This window comes from Talaromyces atroroseus (genome assembly GCF_001907595.1).
Source record: "Talaromyces atroroseus strain IBT 11181 chromosome Unknown scaffold_4, whole genome shotgun sequence".
Lineage (NCBI taxonomy): Eukaryota > Fungi > Ascomycota > Eurotiomycetes > Eurotiales > Trichocomaceae > Talaromyces > Talaromyces atroroseus.
Genome location: NW_017971436.1, coordinates 1,605,960 through 1,621,045, shown reverse-complemented (window position 1 = coordinate 1,621,045; position 15,086 = coordinate 1,605,960). Strand labels below are relative to the sequence as shown.

The window sequence follows — 15,086 nt, the reverse complement described above, 5'->3', positions numbered from 1 at the left end:
CATACTTCTTGCCTAGCTGAGAGAGGTCCGCTGTAGACTGTGCGGCTTCGCTGGACACTTCCCAATCTCCAAGTCCATCACCACTTGAGCTTCTACCTCCGGAATGCCTCTTCTTGCGTCTACGCTCGGATTTTCCATCATCAACACCGGCCTCTGACCAGGTATCACGCTTCCCAGGAGAAGATGAGGAGCGCTCTAAACTGGTTTTTGAGCCGAATAAGTTGCTGAAGAATCCACCGGCTCTCCTATCTTGTTGGTCTTTAGACACTGATGGCTCACGTAGGCGGCGCTTTTCACGAGTCTCATCTATTTTTGCCGGCGAAGATACCACTGAGGCGGCGTCATCAGATGCACCACTATGACGCTTATGTCGACGCCTTCTCCGCTTCTCTCCATCATAATCTGCGTCAGGAAGCGATCGATTGTCGTCGTCAAAATCCGCTTCATCGCGTTTAGGTCTGGAAGAAGTCTTGCGTGACCGATATTCTTCCATTTCATCCGCTCCAGGAGCAGATGCAGCAACCGACCGTGCATCATCTAACAGTTCGGTGCTAGCACGTTTTGTTCTCCGATGGCGTCTCTCCTTGTATTGTTCTTCAATCCAGTCGTCTCTCGCTGTGTCCGACTCAACTTTCTTCAAGCCAACGTCATCGTCGTTTGATGTGTTGTCTTGGTATTGTTTGGTATCAGAATATTCACTCGAGACGACTTGTCGCGAGAAATTTTCTGACTCAATGTCAATGTCGTCGCGAGTTCTTGAGCTTCTCTTCGAATTCTCTGGCTTTTTGCTATCGTCTCTACTCGGAGAAGATTGTACATATTGAGGTTGATCCTGGAAATCACCCTCGCCTTGAGTATCTTCTAGGGATTCCGCAAGCCTTTCATACTTAGACTGAGTGTTATCGGATATTTGAGTTCCAGGCAGCTGTTGACTCTCTTCAGCCACCGCATTTTCCCCAGACACGTCCTTTACTTCTCGAGAGCGATAAGACGACTCCGATTCATGGGTATCCTCGTCTGCTGTCAAAAGGAGCGTTGTTTGAGATGAGTCACGGGGGATAAAATTAACAGAATCCTTCACGCTTTCAATCGCAGAAGCACGATAGGTATCCTTAGGACCGGCTTCGGCCAATTCACCTTTCTGATAATAAGTTCCATTCTCACTCACAACCGTAGGTCCAAATCCAGCAATTTCGGCACCTGCCGCCAAGGTAGCAATAAATCCAGCATCGTCATCAAAACTACCCGGCATAGATTGTGCGGCGGCATGTCCCGAATCGTCATCTTGATGAGGCGCTGGCGCATGGTCGGTGGGTACGTCATTGTTCGTGTCCTCGTCGTGATGGTCAGGTAGAGAAGTCTGTCCATAATGATCTTTGTCATCGAAAAGCTCTTCTTTGTCAGAAAGAGGGGTATCAACCTCATACTCGTGGGTTTGGTGTTCACCCCACGAAACACGAGATCCTGTGGTTGAACGGCTGGGCTTTTGTTCAACCTCGATTTGCGGGGCCGTTTTGTCAGAGGGCTCTGAGATAGGGACAGGGGAATGAACATCTCTAACGGAGCCCTCATGACTAGCTGGTGGAGTTGGTTGGATAATATTGATGACCAAAGGAGGCCATGAGGAGTTTGGGTTTTCCGTATCATTGGCAGCGTATGGTTCGACAGCACGCGATGCCTGCTCAGGAGCCGAGTCCTTACCGATGGTGGCAGAAGATGGTACATCATGATCCTCATGGTGCCGCAATTCCTCCGGAAGGAAAAAATCTTGATAGCTTTCATAAACGGGGCTCGTCCTCACGTCTTGTGCAATGCGTGAAGCTGCGATCTTAGCTATACGTCTTCTTTTCTCATCTTCGTTTATGGCTTGTCGGGTATCGCCCTGGCGAGTCATTTCAATCACTTCCGGTTGGATTTCAGATGCACGGCGTCGTTCGCTTCGCCGCTTTTCTCGGCTTTCTTCGAAGCGGCTTTGACTTGACATTGACCCTCTGTCTTCGAATGATTTTTCAGACACGATGCCCGCCACGGCAGCAGCGCCAGCGCCGAGGACCTCCGGTGTAATCGATGAAGATAGCTCGGATTCTCCTCGAGCATATGCCCGTGGTGGTACATCTTGAAAGTTCTTCAACCTCTCCTCATTTTCCAAGTCCTTACGCAGTTTTTCGAGTTGGGTGTCGCGAGCGGCCTCTACAACTACCGCTTCATCGCGGCGCCGACGCTGCTCTCTTCTTTCCTTACGCTCACGACGTTGCTCTGATTCATCTACTTGCTCCCGCAAAACAGCGGACTCATCTCGCCTGCGAGATTGACGCTCTTTATTACGGCGGTCAACCTCTTCTTGTCTGTCAGCTTGCTCTTCTGTGAGGTCGAATGAGACGGTTGCGGAGTCCTTCGCTGTGTATCTTCGTTTGAGTATTCCTGGTGATGGCCCACCATCCAGAGGCACCAGAGGTAACACAGGTGACGAATTACTGCGACGGGGGCGTGATATTTCTCTGGTTGATGACTCCTCGGCGCGCACACGCATAGGCGTATTAGGAGACACCGGCGCTGTAGTAGCAGGATAGTAGACCGATTGAGAAACCGGCGTAAAAGGCTGTGGCTGCTGAAGGGGAATAGGCCCCGGTCTCACGAGTGCGGGCTGGCCATCGGGGGAAGATGATGTCGACATTCGCACAACGTCAAATCGCGACGGATCATTTGTTGGAACTGGATATACTTGCTGAAGACTACCCTTACTACTACCAGAACCGTCATGGCTACCATATTCAGCAGGGTAAGGAGTGTATTCATTCGTAGGAGGCGCCGGGGACGCTTGGTCCAACTGCCTCCTGGCCCTTTCCTGTTTGCGTGAGTTCCAAGGCCAAAATGATGACCGAGAAGCCACAGGTTCTCGGCGTATATAATGTGGACTGACCCCATAGGCCAGACTTTCGGACACGGTGGAATCTGAAGAATCTGCATCTTCCCACTCATCATCTTCCATTTGCGTACGTTTGGAAGGACTCGGCCGAACAAGATCCCGAGGTGAAACTTCCTTGCGGAAAGAAGAAGAATGCGCGAGTTGGGTGGCTGCGGCTCCCAAGCCCAAGATCTCGGCATCAATATTTCGTCTCTTACTTGACCTACTAGACCCGCTAGATCTTCCACTAACCGTCGAGCCTTGAAGCTGTGATCCGCCAAAGGCTAGATCAAAGTCACCCGAAGACGAAGACGAGTTCCAAAGGGAGAAAAATCCCCTTTTTTTCTTCGAGTGCTTTTTTCGACGGTTCGCCGACGGAGCTGTGAAAAAAGACCTGAATCCTTCGGGGCTAGATCTGCCTCGCCTCCGCTGTCGCTCAGCATAGAAGCTCCCAGATGAATCAGATGTACGTCTCCGGCTGCGTGTCACTGATCTGTGACTTCTGTCCCGCCCAGAGGATTGGGTCGCAACAACGGATAGTGCCGAGCCAACTGCCGCACCAATAGCTGCTTCTTTCAGACCGGAGCCCCCTCGGCGATCTCTCGACCGCGATCGTGATGTAGAGCGAGATGAGCGACGAGGATACCGATATGATTTGGAGTCTTGATTACCACTCATCAATTTACTCGAGATCACCCCTCTTGACGTCGAACTACCCTTTCCGGAGGATACGACGCTGTCTTCGTCATCGTCGGTACGACGCGAATGATCAGCACGGTTTCCAGACTTGACACTATATGTATCCTCAAAGTCTTTACTATTGAACAAAGACTTGGCCACGTAACCAGCGAGTCCGCCAGTAAGGCCTGCCGTCAACCACGAACTGCCTTTTGATTTCTTACGGCGGGACTCATCCTCAGACGAGGTGTAACGCGTCAATTTGTCAACGCGGCTACTACTACCGTATCTTTCAACGACCGGTGAGCGCCTCCGCTGATGGTAATGATGCTTTCGCGGTGCGTCTTTAGACGTAGTTCCCGGCTCGAAGCAATATTTGCACACTCCGATAGCCTGAGTATAATCCTCAAACTTGCCAACACCTTCAGGGTCTCTCCAGAAGTCAATAAATGCAGAAAATGGGCTATGATGTCGCTGATGATAGGCGAGCGTGCCGGGCTGCATTCCTCCAGAAGAATATGAGGGAGGCCTGAATGGAGGCCGATCAGCATAGCCAGATCCAATATACGGGTCGACATGGCCTTCAAAAGAGGTGTTGATATTTCCGCTTTGAGGCAGTATTCCTATGCCATAGGTGTCATTATGGTGATCAGGCTGTATTGTCTGCTGCGCACTTGAATTTGACTGATCGTGATGGTTCATCATGTAAGCTGCCGCTGCCCCTGCGGCAGCACCACCTAAAGCCAACCCCATACTGTGATTTGAAGACACACCACCCTGTGATGATACAGGCCCAGCGATACCGTGTGCGGGAGGTCGCGGCTGACTGGCCGACGTAGCGGGATAACTGGAGCTGGCTTGGTTCAACAATTCTGAGCCAATTCCATATGTCGCCGATTCCCCGGCGACCGAGGCGCCCGAAGTCGGCTGATGGGGACTGGAAGACGGCTTCGATGGCTTTCCCGGTTTAGGTGGCCTCACAGTGGTGGTGGTGGTGGTGGTGGAAGACACAGCGGAATCACCACCAGCGTAGTACTCAGCGGCCGCGCCAACTTGGCCAAGGCTACTGGGCTCCGGAGGAGGATTTGCCATAGGAGAGGCTGGTTGCAGATGAGGCTGAGCACCGACAATAATGTCTGGAGCTTGGGGGCGCACGCCTGGCTGGTGAGCAACTGACTGGCCCTGATCACCATAGTAATCAGCAGCAAGCCCTGCCGGGTTTGGTGGTATGTAAGGCTGTGCGGTTGTGTCTGGAAGCTGTCCCGGAAACTGTTGAGAAATATGGGGATCTAACGGAGGATGGAAGGGGACAGAGGCTCCGGGCATATTTGAGGTATCATAATGTGTGGGATATTGGTTGAATCCGGGATTCCCAATGTCCGCGGCGAATTGCGCGGCAGTGTTCCCAGGCGACACAGGAGCGTATCTTGTAGACGATACTGTTGAGGGAGTCATGTTATCTCCCGACCGAGTACGAGTGCGTGCACGCTCTTGTTCTGTGTCGGTGTCTCTTCTTCTTTCCTTCATCCTAGACTCGCGGTCAGTAGAACTCCGACTCGTCCTGGGCAGATCATCGTCGCGATCTATGTAGCGAGGGGTGCGCTCAATTATCATAGGTTCTTCAGCGTATGACTGCGGTTCAGCAGTAACGTAGGTCGTCGTCGAATCTTCCGTCACGCTTCGAGTTGCGCTGAGATCTCCCAGGCCGCGGTCCCGATCACGGTCGTCACCCCGTGCAGACCTACGGCTAGAAGCCACCGACGCATTTGAAGCAGAAGAACGCTTTGAGTGACGGCGGGACGATGTGCGCGAGTCGTCGCCGCCTGTGGTGGATTTGCGACGAGACGAACGAGAGCTTGAATCGTCGCGGCCGCCGCCTCCCATAAGAGCCCTAAACATGGCGGTGGAGATAGCTCGCGGAAGGGCGTATTAATTCATGTGTCGATGATCGATAAGGAATCGAATAGAGATAAAGGGCGGGGGAGGGGGAAGGAATGGAAGGGAAGAAGGAATGTGAGGTGCGAGATGGGGGAGGAGTAGGGATGAGTGAATGAATTGTATGGAGGTCGGGAAAAAAATGAAGCACGAGCGAGGCTGGGGAAGGTGGCGGGAGGCTGCAGTGTTCAGTAGGCAGGAAGGTAGGCCGTTCCACTCGGCAATCCAGCGCAATGGACGAGGAGCAAGAGGGCGGTCAACAACAAACACTGCTCGCCTGCGGTGGCTGGAGTTGTTTTGGTTTGGTTTGGCCTGGTTGTGATGGCGTCGTTGTTGTTGTTTTTGTTGTTGTTAAGGTAAACAAGCTGAACCGTGGTTGATTCGGGGTTAGTCTCGGCGGCGATGGAGCTCACTAGTAGTAGTTTAACTAGTGAACTAACTGACTGCTGCGGTTATGATCAAGCAACAATCCAACGCATCATTGACGATGATGAGAATGTTTAACGACATTCGCTGGTGGTCGGTAATCGCAACAAAAATGCGTCGATCGTCAGTCTGACGGTGCATCAATCACGCAGAGTCGAGATAGGACTTCGTCGCTCGCAGTGTGGCTGGCTGGACTGTACGCCCATACAACTGGCAAGCGCTAATTCGTTGCGCCTATATTCGACGGTATTATTGCCATAGCATATACGGAGCACTACTCCGTACTTACTCTCGATTTGCGCATCCCTTGATCTATGATTGTTTCTTCTTTTGTGACAGTTCGGAATATTATTCGATCGCTCACGTGGCCCGCCACCGATCTCAACTTCCCAGGTTGAGGATGGCACATCCTGAACAACGTCAAGAAAGAACCCTGGCTTCGCTCCCTACGGAACTCCATCTCGAAATCATCGATCATCTCGCCTACCCAGCACGCCTTGCCTTGGCTTATACAAACAGCTACTTCCGACAAGTTGTCACCCGTCAATCACCGACCGCAAAAGCAGAGAAGCTGGATTTTCTCTGCGTGGCGGAGACGTGGTCCATGTTCGTTGCCTCACTAATGTTTGAATTACTGTCGAAGTGAAAGGACCCAAGAATTGACTACTACGACTATTCTACTTAGATACATCAACATCGGCTATTTGGCCTGCCATCAGTGCCTCAAGTTCCGGCCTGTCCACGCCTTCGCAGACAGACAACTACGAGGCAAGCGGTCTCGCGGCTACTCTGAAAACAGTCGCCGCTTCTGTCTGCGATGTGGCGTCCAGAACCACATCTACCAGCCAGGCAATCTCATCCCTATCGGCAAGGATGACGGAAATACTAGCAGCAGTGGTAACGATGGATTTGTCGTCTGCTGGTGCTGCAAGTTCGACGGAAGTGGCTGCTCATACAGTCTAGTATTCGGCAGTGGCGAATGCTGCGGGAGAGTGCCGCCGCCTGTATTGCATTATATCTGGGGCCAACCCCATCAGCCGTGCCTGCAGCATTTCCATTGTCTCTTCTGTGGGCAAGAAGGGAGGATAAGTCGGCTTCGTCAGCCTTTGCGTGGTCAAATTGACGACATCCTTCGGCAATATCGAGTCCATTAGCTATCAAAAAATTCACACTGTCCGGATATGAAAGAAGCAGGGAATCGCTACATAAAACATGCACGCAATGAAAGATCATTCCACCTCCCGTTGTACCCACGGGTGCTTGGTCTTGGGTTTCTTGGTGGTGTTACCCATCCAGTCCCGAAAACCTGTCTGCCACCACAAAGGCGTCGATCTGAGATTGGACGTGAACCAATTCCCAGTAACACCCACTCCAACATATCCACTCTCCCCTTTCAAGATCTGATTAATCATCGCCTCCGCAACAGTTGCCGGCTCCAGCAATGGACTCAAAAAGCTATCTTCCGGAATCAGGTCTCTCGTCACAAAAGTCTTTGCAAACGCCGGCGTGACTAACACCGTCCGCACACGGGGCGCATTATATCGTATAGCCAACTCCGATGTCAATCCTTCATGAAGCCCGATGGTAGCAGCTTTTGTGGCACAATATGCCGTCATGCCGGGTGTCGTACAATTCCCGCCCTGCGAAGAAACCGTAACGACCATGCCATGATTGTGCGATACCATCGCAGGTAAAAACTCGTTAAGCAGCTTATACTGCGACACTGCATTGACCTCAAACATCATGCTGATTTCTCTTTCCGTGTTCTCCAGCAGCGGACGGGCATAGATAACGCCCGCATTGTTAATTAAAACAGTTGGGTCCCCCCCAAAAACAGCACGAATCTCAGCGGCCGCCACCGCAATAGCATCGACGTTGGTAATATCACAATGGAAAAACTTCACAACACTGTCACCATCATACTCATAATCCGGAGGTACGACATCCAAAACCGCAATCCTAACCCCCTTTGCCCTCGCAGCCAAAATCAAAACAGTTTCTTTGCCAAACCCATGACTGCCACCCGTTACAACGACAATCTCGCGTGGCCAGTCGTATTTGTCTTTGACGTGCCGGTTGAGTACGCGCCGGCCAATCCAGGAGTTCACGCTGCCCACGAGACCCAGCGCAAGCGCAATACGGAGGTAGGACAGAGCCGACTCGCGCTTGTGCAGTGGCAGATGAGAAGAGATAATAGAACCATTCAATAACTGCGGCACATAGTGCAGTACGAGCACGGCCGCGAGTGTCTTGAAAGGGTCGAAAACGGTATGGCGTAGGGTAGAGACGAGGACGTCGGCCGTGAAGCCTGCAATGAACTCATATCTTAACACGAAGCCTCGGGGATGAGTCAATATATTTCGGTGTTCCTTGTTCAACTTACCTTCTCTAGGCAAAATGCGATTCACCATGATATATGTATGTATATATATACTACCAGATTGTGCAGTATGTATAAAAAAATGAACACAATCCTCAGCATCCAGCAGCGACCACACCACCATATAAATACTCTTCAGATTTTATCTTTCACGTATGTATAGGTAGAATCCCCCCCTCCGCCCCCCGGAAGAAAAGAGCCCAGTTAAGAACCTAACGAGCCAGCCAGCCATTTGGCATCCCTCACAAGGTCCAAAACGAGTCACTTTTGCCGAATGAGGAATGGGGTAGGCATCCAATCAACTCGAAGCAGCCACAACCACGCAGCCGACCCTGGAGCTGAACAGTTCACGGGCATATCTACTAGTTCTGGACAAGCACATTTTTATAATCAATTCAATCATGCATGATTTATTGCCACCAGTATCATATTGTGTTATGAATTACCCCCATCAAAGCACCACCACCTTGGTTCCTGGCTTGGTGTTCTGCTATACATACTATATGCTAGAATCGACAACTAGACCACTAACTCGCACGGCAGAGAAACAGCATAGAGTTGATGACACATGCACAAACCTATGGCACCAAAGGTACGAACCCAAATCCGCAACGCCATGCCCAAGTCATCGATAACAGACAAAGCGACGATTAGTGGCTGGCTGACACTCGAGACTAGCGTCAGTAGTTGCTGAGTCCCCCCGCTAGTTTGTGACTGCGCCCAAAAAAAGAAAAGGAGCGATAAAAAGAAAGGAAAGAGGGGAACTGTCACCTGCGCAATAATTTCTGCAGGTAGGTAAAATATTCTAACCAAAGTTTAGAATGACATGTTTTGAGTAGGTGTGCGTATTGAAGAATAAGATGTATGTATCATGCATAACTGCATGCATCAAGTAAAGGCTCAACCAACCAAACCACACCAAAGCAAGGCTCGGAGTTCCGAGGCTCGGATCTAAACAATAAAAGGTGGCGACAGTGACAAAATTGCATATACAAAAAGAGCGATGAATGAACCAAAAACACTCGCTGACTAATGCCCAGAGAAAAAGCCACCGAAAAACTGCATGCATATAGGTATATGCAGACAGTTATAAAAGACAATTTGACCTCCCTTCATTCTCCATCGCCATAATAATGAGCAATGATGATATGTTGTGGTATAGTATGATAATGAAATAACAATGACTATGAAAAATCAAAATGCCTTCGTGGTATCATATTTAAGCGCCGTGACTTGCTGTCTCCTCTCCAGGATGAAGAGAAGACAAAGACTGAAAACAGCTGTCCGCCCTCGCCAAGATGAAACAACAATAAACACAATGTAGAGAATAGATAGAGGATAGACAGGCGTCATTATATAAATTCCTGTGAAATGTGTTAAAAGGTAGAGATTAAGTATTCACACTACCAAAAGACTCCGTTGTGAAACTTGTATGTGGTGATTGCTTGAAAATCTTATGGTAAATTCCGGACAGGATCTGCGCGTCGGCCCTCAAAGTCGGTGAAATGTCTTTGCTCTGCGCGAGGAATTTGATGGTGCGCTTCAGAAGCCGTTCGAGTTCGTCACGTTCGACCAGTTGTCGAAGACCGGACATATAGGTAGCAGATAAGACAAGCATGTTGCCAAATTGCCTACGTCTGTTAGTCTTGTTTGCTAAGTGAGTGAAAATGGGGTAGGAAAAAAAAAAAAAAGGAAAACTTACGCGTGAGCTGTCCCAAATATATTGGTTACGATCGGACGTCCCTTGACTCCGTCAAACGCTATCGTGCTTTGAACTGCAGCCCTGATGCAATGATAGCATGCTTGCTGGATTTGTGGAGGGAGACTGTCGAATTCAATCGTCGGGTAGATGTTGGCTTCGTCTTCGATATGATCAGGAATGCCGGGCTCGCTGGCCCAACGCGCCATACTAAGGGCCTGATGGCCCTGCGACTTCAGCGAAGAGACTCGACGTTTAGGTTCTGATTGCTCTGAAAAGCTACGGGTCTCGGCGGGTGCTGAAGCCTCCACATCAGGAGGGGGTAATTGATGTAGAGCGTAGTGTAAGAGCGGGCGATAGATAATATATCGGGCACCGTAATATTTCGCACGTAAACGCGCAGCATTTATGTCCGACGCAGGCGGTTCTGTTTCCTTCCATTGCATGATTTGGGGCAGGCTGCTTTTCCACGCATCAAGGTTCACACCAAGTACTTGCAGGACCTGGTAAGGGATATTCGGTCTCTTGTCAGAATCCGGTTTCTCCTCTACTTGGTCTTCAAACTCTCTGTCGCTCGACTTGTCCGATTTTTCTCCTGCGCCTGCATTAGCGATTGAGAACCGAAAGATACGGCAGACGGGGACTTACTCTTCCTATCCACCTTGTATAGATCCGTATGGACCCGGTTCAAAAACTTGCGTAGATGGATTTGCGCTGAATAGTAAAACATCATCTTAGTTTCGGGGGCATCAATTTCACTCGTTAGCTTAAGCGTAAAGTTGCCTTTAGGAAGCGCTATTCGCGACTCAGATCTGGATATACCACTGGCAGCGAGATCCAATTCGGCGAGCAGGTCACTAGGATCGCAGAATCATCAGCTCTGTGCATTCGTCTGAGTTATATCAAGACTCACCTTTCATGTTGTAGACATGTCCAAAAAGCAAATTCATACATTTCTTTTAGGGGACCATCTTTCATGGTATTATAGTCTCTCCTAAGGATGTGTTAACATGGGTTCTCAAAAGGGATTTCAGAAACAAACTGAAAACTCACGCTCGAACTATGAATTGGCATGCTCTAGCCGCCTGAAAAATCCAGCCGTGACTCTGGAATGGATGAGCTAGCTGCCCAGCATAAAGACTTGCTAGAATAGCCGCTTGCACATAAGGCAGCTCAATTCCACCCTGCAAGTCTCCCAGAATGCCTGCGGCATATGCATAGTAGGCTAGCCCCGGAATTACATCAATGTTTCTGGTGTGAGAGTCATCAGAATAATTATCTGGTCCAAATTTAGAAGCCGGCCTTGGGGTCGGAGTCTTCCAATCGAACGCGGGATCAGGAGATGGGACATTGGGGGATTGGAAAGCCTGGCCTGCCACACCAGCCGATGCTGGTGCAGATGCTGGTGACGGTGACAGAATGTCGTTAAAGACGGCCTGCGCCTCCGGTGACACTGCAAATGCTTCTGCTCGAGATTTTTCACGAGGGTCAGGAGCAAACCCGGGTATAGGACCTTTATATTCACAGATCGCGCCGAGGGCGAGCATCATTAGAATGATTGCATTGTCAATTGAGCGTTCAATCCTGTGGGGCGGCGCTTTTTCCGAATGCATACTGGGAGAACGAGACATGTCATGTGGCCCATTATTATTATGCATAGTCTCGGCAGAGCGTTTTCGCTTCATGCCACGCGATTCGCCCGGGTTCACCGTATTCTTTCTTCCATACTGCCTAATAAACAATCCCACTTTTCTCTCCAGAGTATCAGCGTCAAGGAACGGATGGAGAATATGTATATTAGCCATAAAGCTGCGATGAAGGCGCCGAACAACATCAGGCGAAGTATTTAAATAACCATTCTGATCAAGACCACCGGGGCGTTCTCCAGGTCGACCACCATTGGGCGTCACTGGTAAACCATAGCCCCAATTGGGGGAAGCAGCCTGTGCATATTCTTCGTCATAGCGAGGGCTCGCTGATGACGTTGTTGTTGCGGGGCTATCGGCGCGGGAGGGGAGAGCTCGATCTCGTTGGTAATAGTATTTGGAATCGTGATCATGGCCTTCGCCACAGCCATAGATACGAATCAAGCCTCTCTTTCTCTCGTTTGTCAAGACGTAGTCTTCGTCGACACGGCGGTCCAACAGTCGATTAATCGACGGCCATGACAAAAGCTTGTGAGCAGCTGTAGTGTGTTCTATAGGAATTGATAGCTCTCCTTCTTCTTCAGCGTTGATTTCACTTTGCATAGGTACCTTCGTGTCTTCTTGCTTCAGCAATTGATTATATTTCTCCAAGGACGACAGAGTCTCCGGTTTCTCTTTTAGCAGTGAGCCTTCATCCGCATGCTCTGTTTCGGATCTTGACGTAGAAAGTAGAGACTTTCTCAATTCTGAAGTAGCATTGTTTGTTGGAATGCTAGAAGATTTCTGATCGGGAAGAGCATGTCCTTGCTCTGAGAAATATTCAAACAGCTTATCCACACGAGAATCAGTTGCTGCAATCTTGTCCACGATGACATCCAACAACTGCTTCATCACCTCCTCCTTTCGCTCGATGCGATCTAGGATTATCTGGGTGGTTTTTTCCTGTCTGCGGAAGGGGTTGTCAGCACAGACAACGTCTAGAATGTCATGCTTGACTTACTTATGAGGAGGAACTTCTTTATAGACGCATGCAAGATTGTTATCCTTGCAGTTACTGCAGGCCGGACGACCCTCGTCACATTTAGCTTTGCGTGTGCGACATTGGTCGCAGGCCTAGATTCAAATCTTTTAGTATCTAACAAATCCCTCGCGGTTTAGGATTAAGAGAAAGCAAGAAGCATACCTGTTGAGCTCTGGCAGCTTTGCGCTGGCGCCCATAAGGGTAATTGCCACCCTCAAAAGCGGCACTCGGGGGTGGCTGACCATGGTAGGCCGCAGGAACATTTTGGATGTACCCAGGTGGAGGAGGCCCTGGGAGGTCGCCATTAGCGGTTCCTGGGACTGGAGACTCGGGAGGCCCCGTGTAAGGTATGCGCGGCGGTCTGTAATCAGGCGGCGGCGCGGAATGCGGGGTAGGTTCAGGTTGCGCACCACTCATGGGTCTGTAAGGACCGCGAGGGGAATGGTCCTCAGGTACTACTGGATGAGAGGGCGCAGGAGCTGGTAGACTGTTTGGACGGTGGTATGGATCTCCCGGCGGTAGTTGGGGTAACTCACGACTTTGCTGCTGTGAAGGATGCGGCGCTGTAGGGTAAGGGATGTGAGTAGGAGGATGAGGAGGCTGCGACTGTGGCGGGGGATTGGTGACAGCAGATGAATGGCGTCGTTCGATAGCAGTTTCGTAATGTGGTGGGGGGTATGGTTGTGACCGCCAGGACTGCTCGTAGGGACTGGTGTGGATTGGAGCGGGCAAGCCATGATGCTGGCCGTCACGAGGCGGCGGTGGAATTCGAGGAGGACCGGGAGGGGGGGGACCGTGAAGAGCGGGTGGAAGATGGTTGAGAGGAGGCATCATGCTTCCATAGGGAGGAAGTGTCTTTGACTTGTTGTCCATGGGAACGGGAGCCTCCATTGTTAGCGCAATGGATGATGTGTCACGGCGATCACGGCCATTTGCTTGAGCCTCAGGCGGTGGGAGTTAGAAAGCCTTCTTCGTACAGGCTCGAAGACTCTCCTATAGAGTAATTTTGTCTATATCCACGACATGTCTGATGCGCAGGATTGATTGATTATATGAGGGCGCAGACCTGCAGGGTGTATCGATGGCTGTACAAACGAGGAACGGGTGTTCTATTGCGTTGGTGAGCGAATCGACTAAACCTGAAGATCTGTTGTTAGTCCATCGTTCTCGTCCTCTTCTGATGTCCGGCAAAACAAGCAGCAGCAACAAACAAGCAGAGGAGCGGAATTGCGTTCTTACTGGCCAATGCGCAGGTCAAGAGCAGCGAGGAGCAGGAGGGAAGGGCGACGACGATGAAGAAGAAGAAAAAGAAAAGAAAGGGAAAGGACGGCGTGGGTTGAGGTCGTAGCGGAGCTCCGAACGACAAAAGAGAAAGAGCGCCGTCCGTTCGTTCCTTCCAAACGCGCCCGATGGATAATAACCTTAGCGTGCGTAGCCTCAGGCAGTCCCCCAGGGATGTGTTATCATTTATGTTCAGGACATAAAGCACAAGCAGAATACGTAGTCAAAATAAAGTAACTAACTTGGTTAACTAACTGGTCCAAAGAAATGACACTATGTACGTAATCCATGTTATGTACCGAGTGTGAAACAATCCAGTTATTCCACCCAGGAACTAAACAAAAGTTGATGCGTACGCTGCGGCGTGTGGAGAAAAGCCGTAATTTACATGTATTCTTCAAGTTACCATGTACCAGCGATTCTATTCAGCCCATGTTAGCATAACTTGTCTGCGTATATCTTACTCCTCTGTCCTGACAAACAGTAGACGAGGAGGTAACCAGGGGAATGCCTGCTAGTACGATGTACGATTGCACGTAGCTTAACGAATCCCTCCAGTGTCCAAACAAAAAGAAAAAAAAAGTTATGTCTAGCGTGTCACGTCAATGCTAAACCTCTTAGTCTACCCACCGGAACTGATAAAACTGGGCAACTCGACCAACCGAGTGGCTACTCGAGTTCCCCTCCTGTACAGCGGCGGTCGGTCGCTTAGATTCCATTCCGGAGGAACAGATAATAGACTAACCCGTAGTGCATAGTTACAGCCAAGTTGGACTAGCTGGATGCACCGAATATTTGATATAAAACATCAACCTTGTGACAAATCCTGACGCAGTAACTTAGTTAACTAGTTAAGTAACTTATGTTTACTATTTAGTACGAGTCAGCCGGACTAACAAAGACGGGCGGTTACATACATACTTCACTCCAGGAAGACACATGATACCTCTGTCAATACACGAACATAGAGTCCGGCTCTTGAGTAGTCAAGCTATGCCAGATGATCCACATTTTTCTAACTGTTACTTGAGTAGCTAGCTGACTGTGTAAGAGCATGTACACTGTACAGGCACAATACCGCTAACCCGATCCAGGCGCGGGTAAGGCGAGAGCAG

General features: G+C 50.1%; 2 protein-coding genes across 2 annotated transcripts; both read right to left on the bottom strand.

The window, feature by feature from the left end:
- Positions 1 to 7,173: 7,173 nt before the first annotated feature.
- Positions 7,174 to 8,355, bottom strand: UA08_04435 (hypothetical protein; the record flags this gene model as incomplete). The annotated part of the gene is made up of 2 exons (XM_020266757.1): positions 7,174 to 8,252; positions 8,328 to 8,355. The coding sequence occupies 2 exons, from the start codon at positions 8,353 to 8,355 to the stop codon at positions 7,174 to 7,176; spliced, it is 1,107 nt and encodes a 368-aa protein (XP_020120845.1).
- A 1,359-nt stretch (positions 8,356 to 9,714) lies between these two features.
- Positions 9,715 to 13,581, bottom strand: UA08_04434 (hypothetical protein; the record flags this gene model as incomplete). The annotated part of the gene is made up of 7 exons (XM_020266756.1): positions 9,715 to 9,955; positions 10,027 to 10,618; positions 10,672 to 10,880; positions 10,937 to 11,017; positions 11,077 to 12,615; positions 12,670 to 12,782; positions 12,853 to 13,581. The coding sequence occupies 7 exons, from the start codon at positions 13,579 to 13,581 to the stop codon at positions 9,715 to 9,717; spliced, it is 3,504 nt and encodes a 1,167-aa protein (XP_020120611.1).
- Positions 13,582 to 15,086: the final 1,505 nt, after the last annotated feature.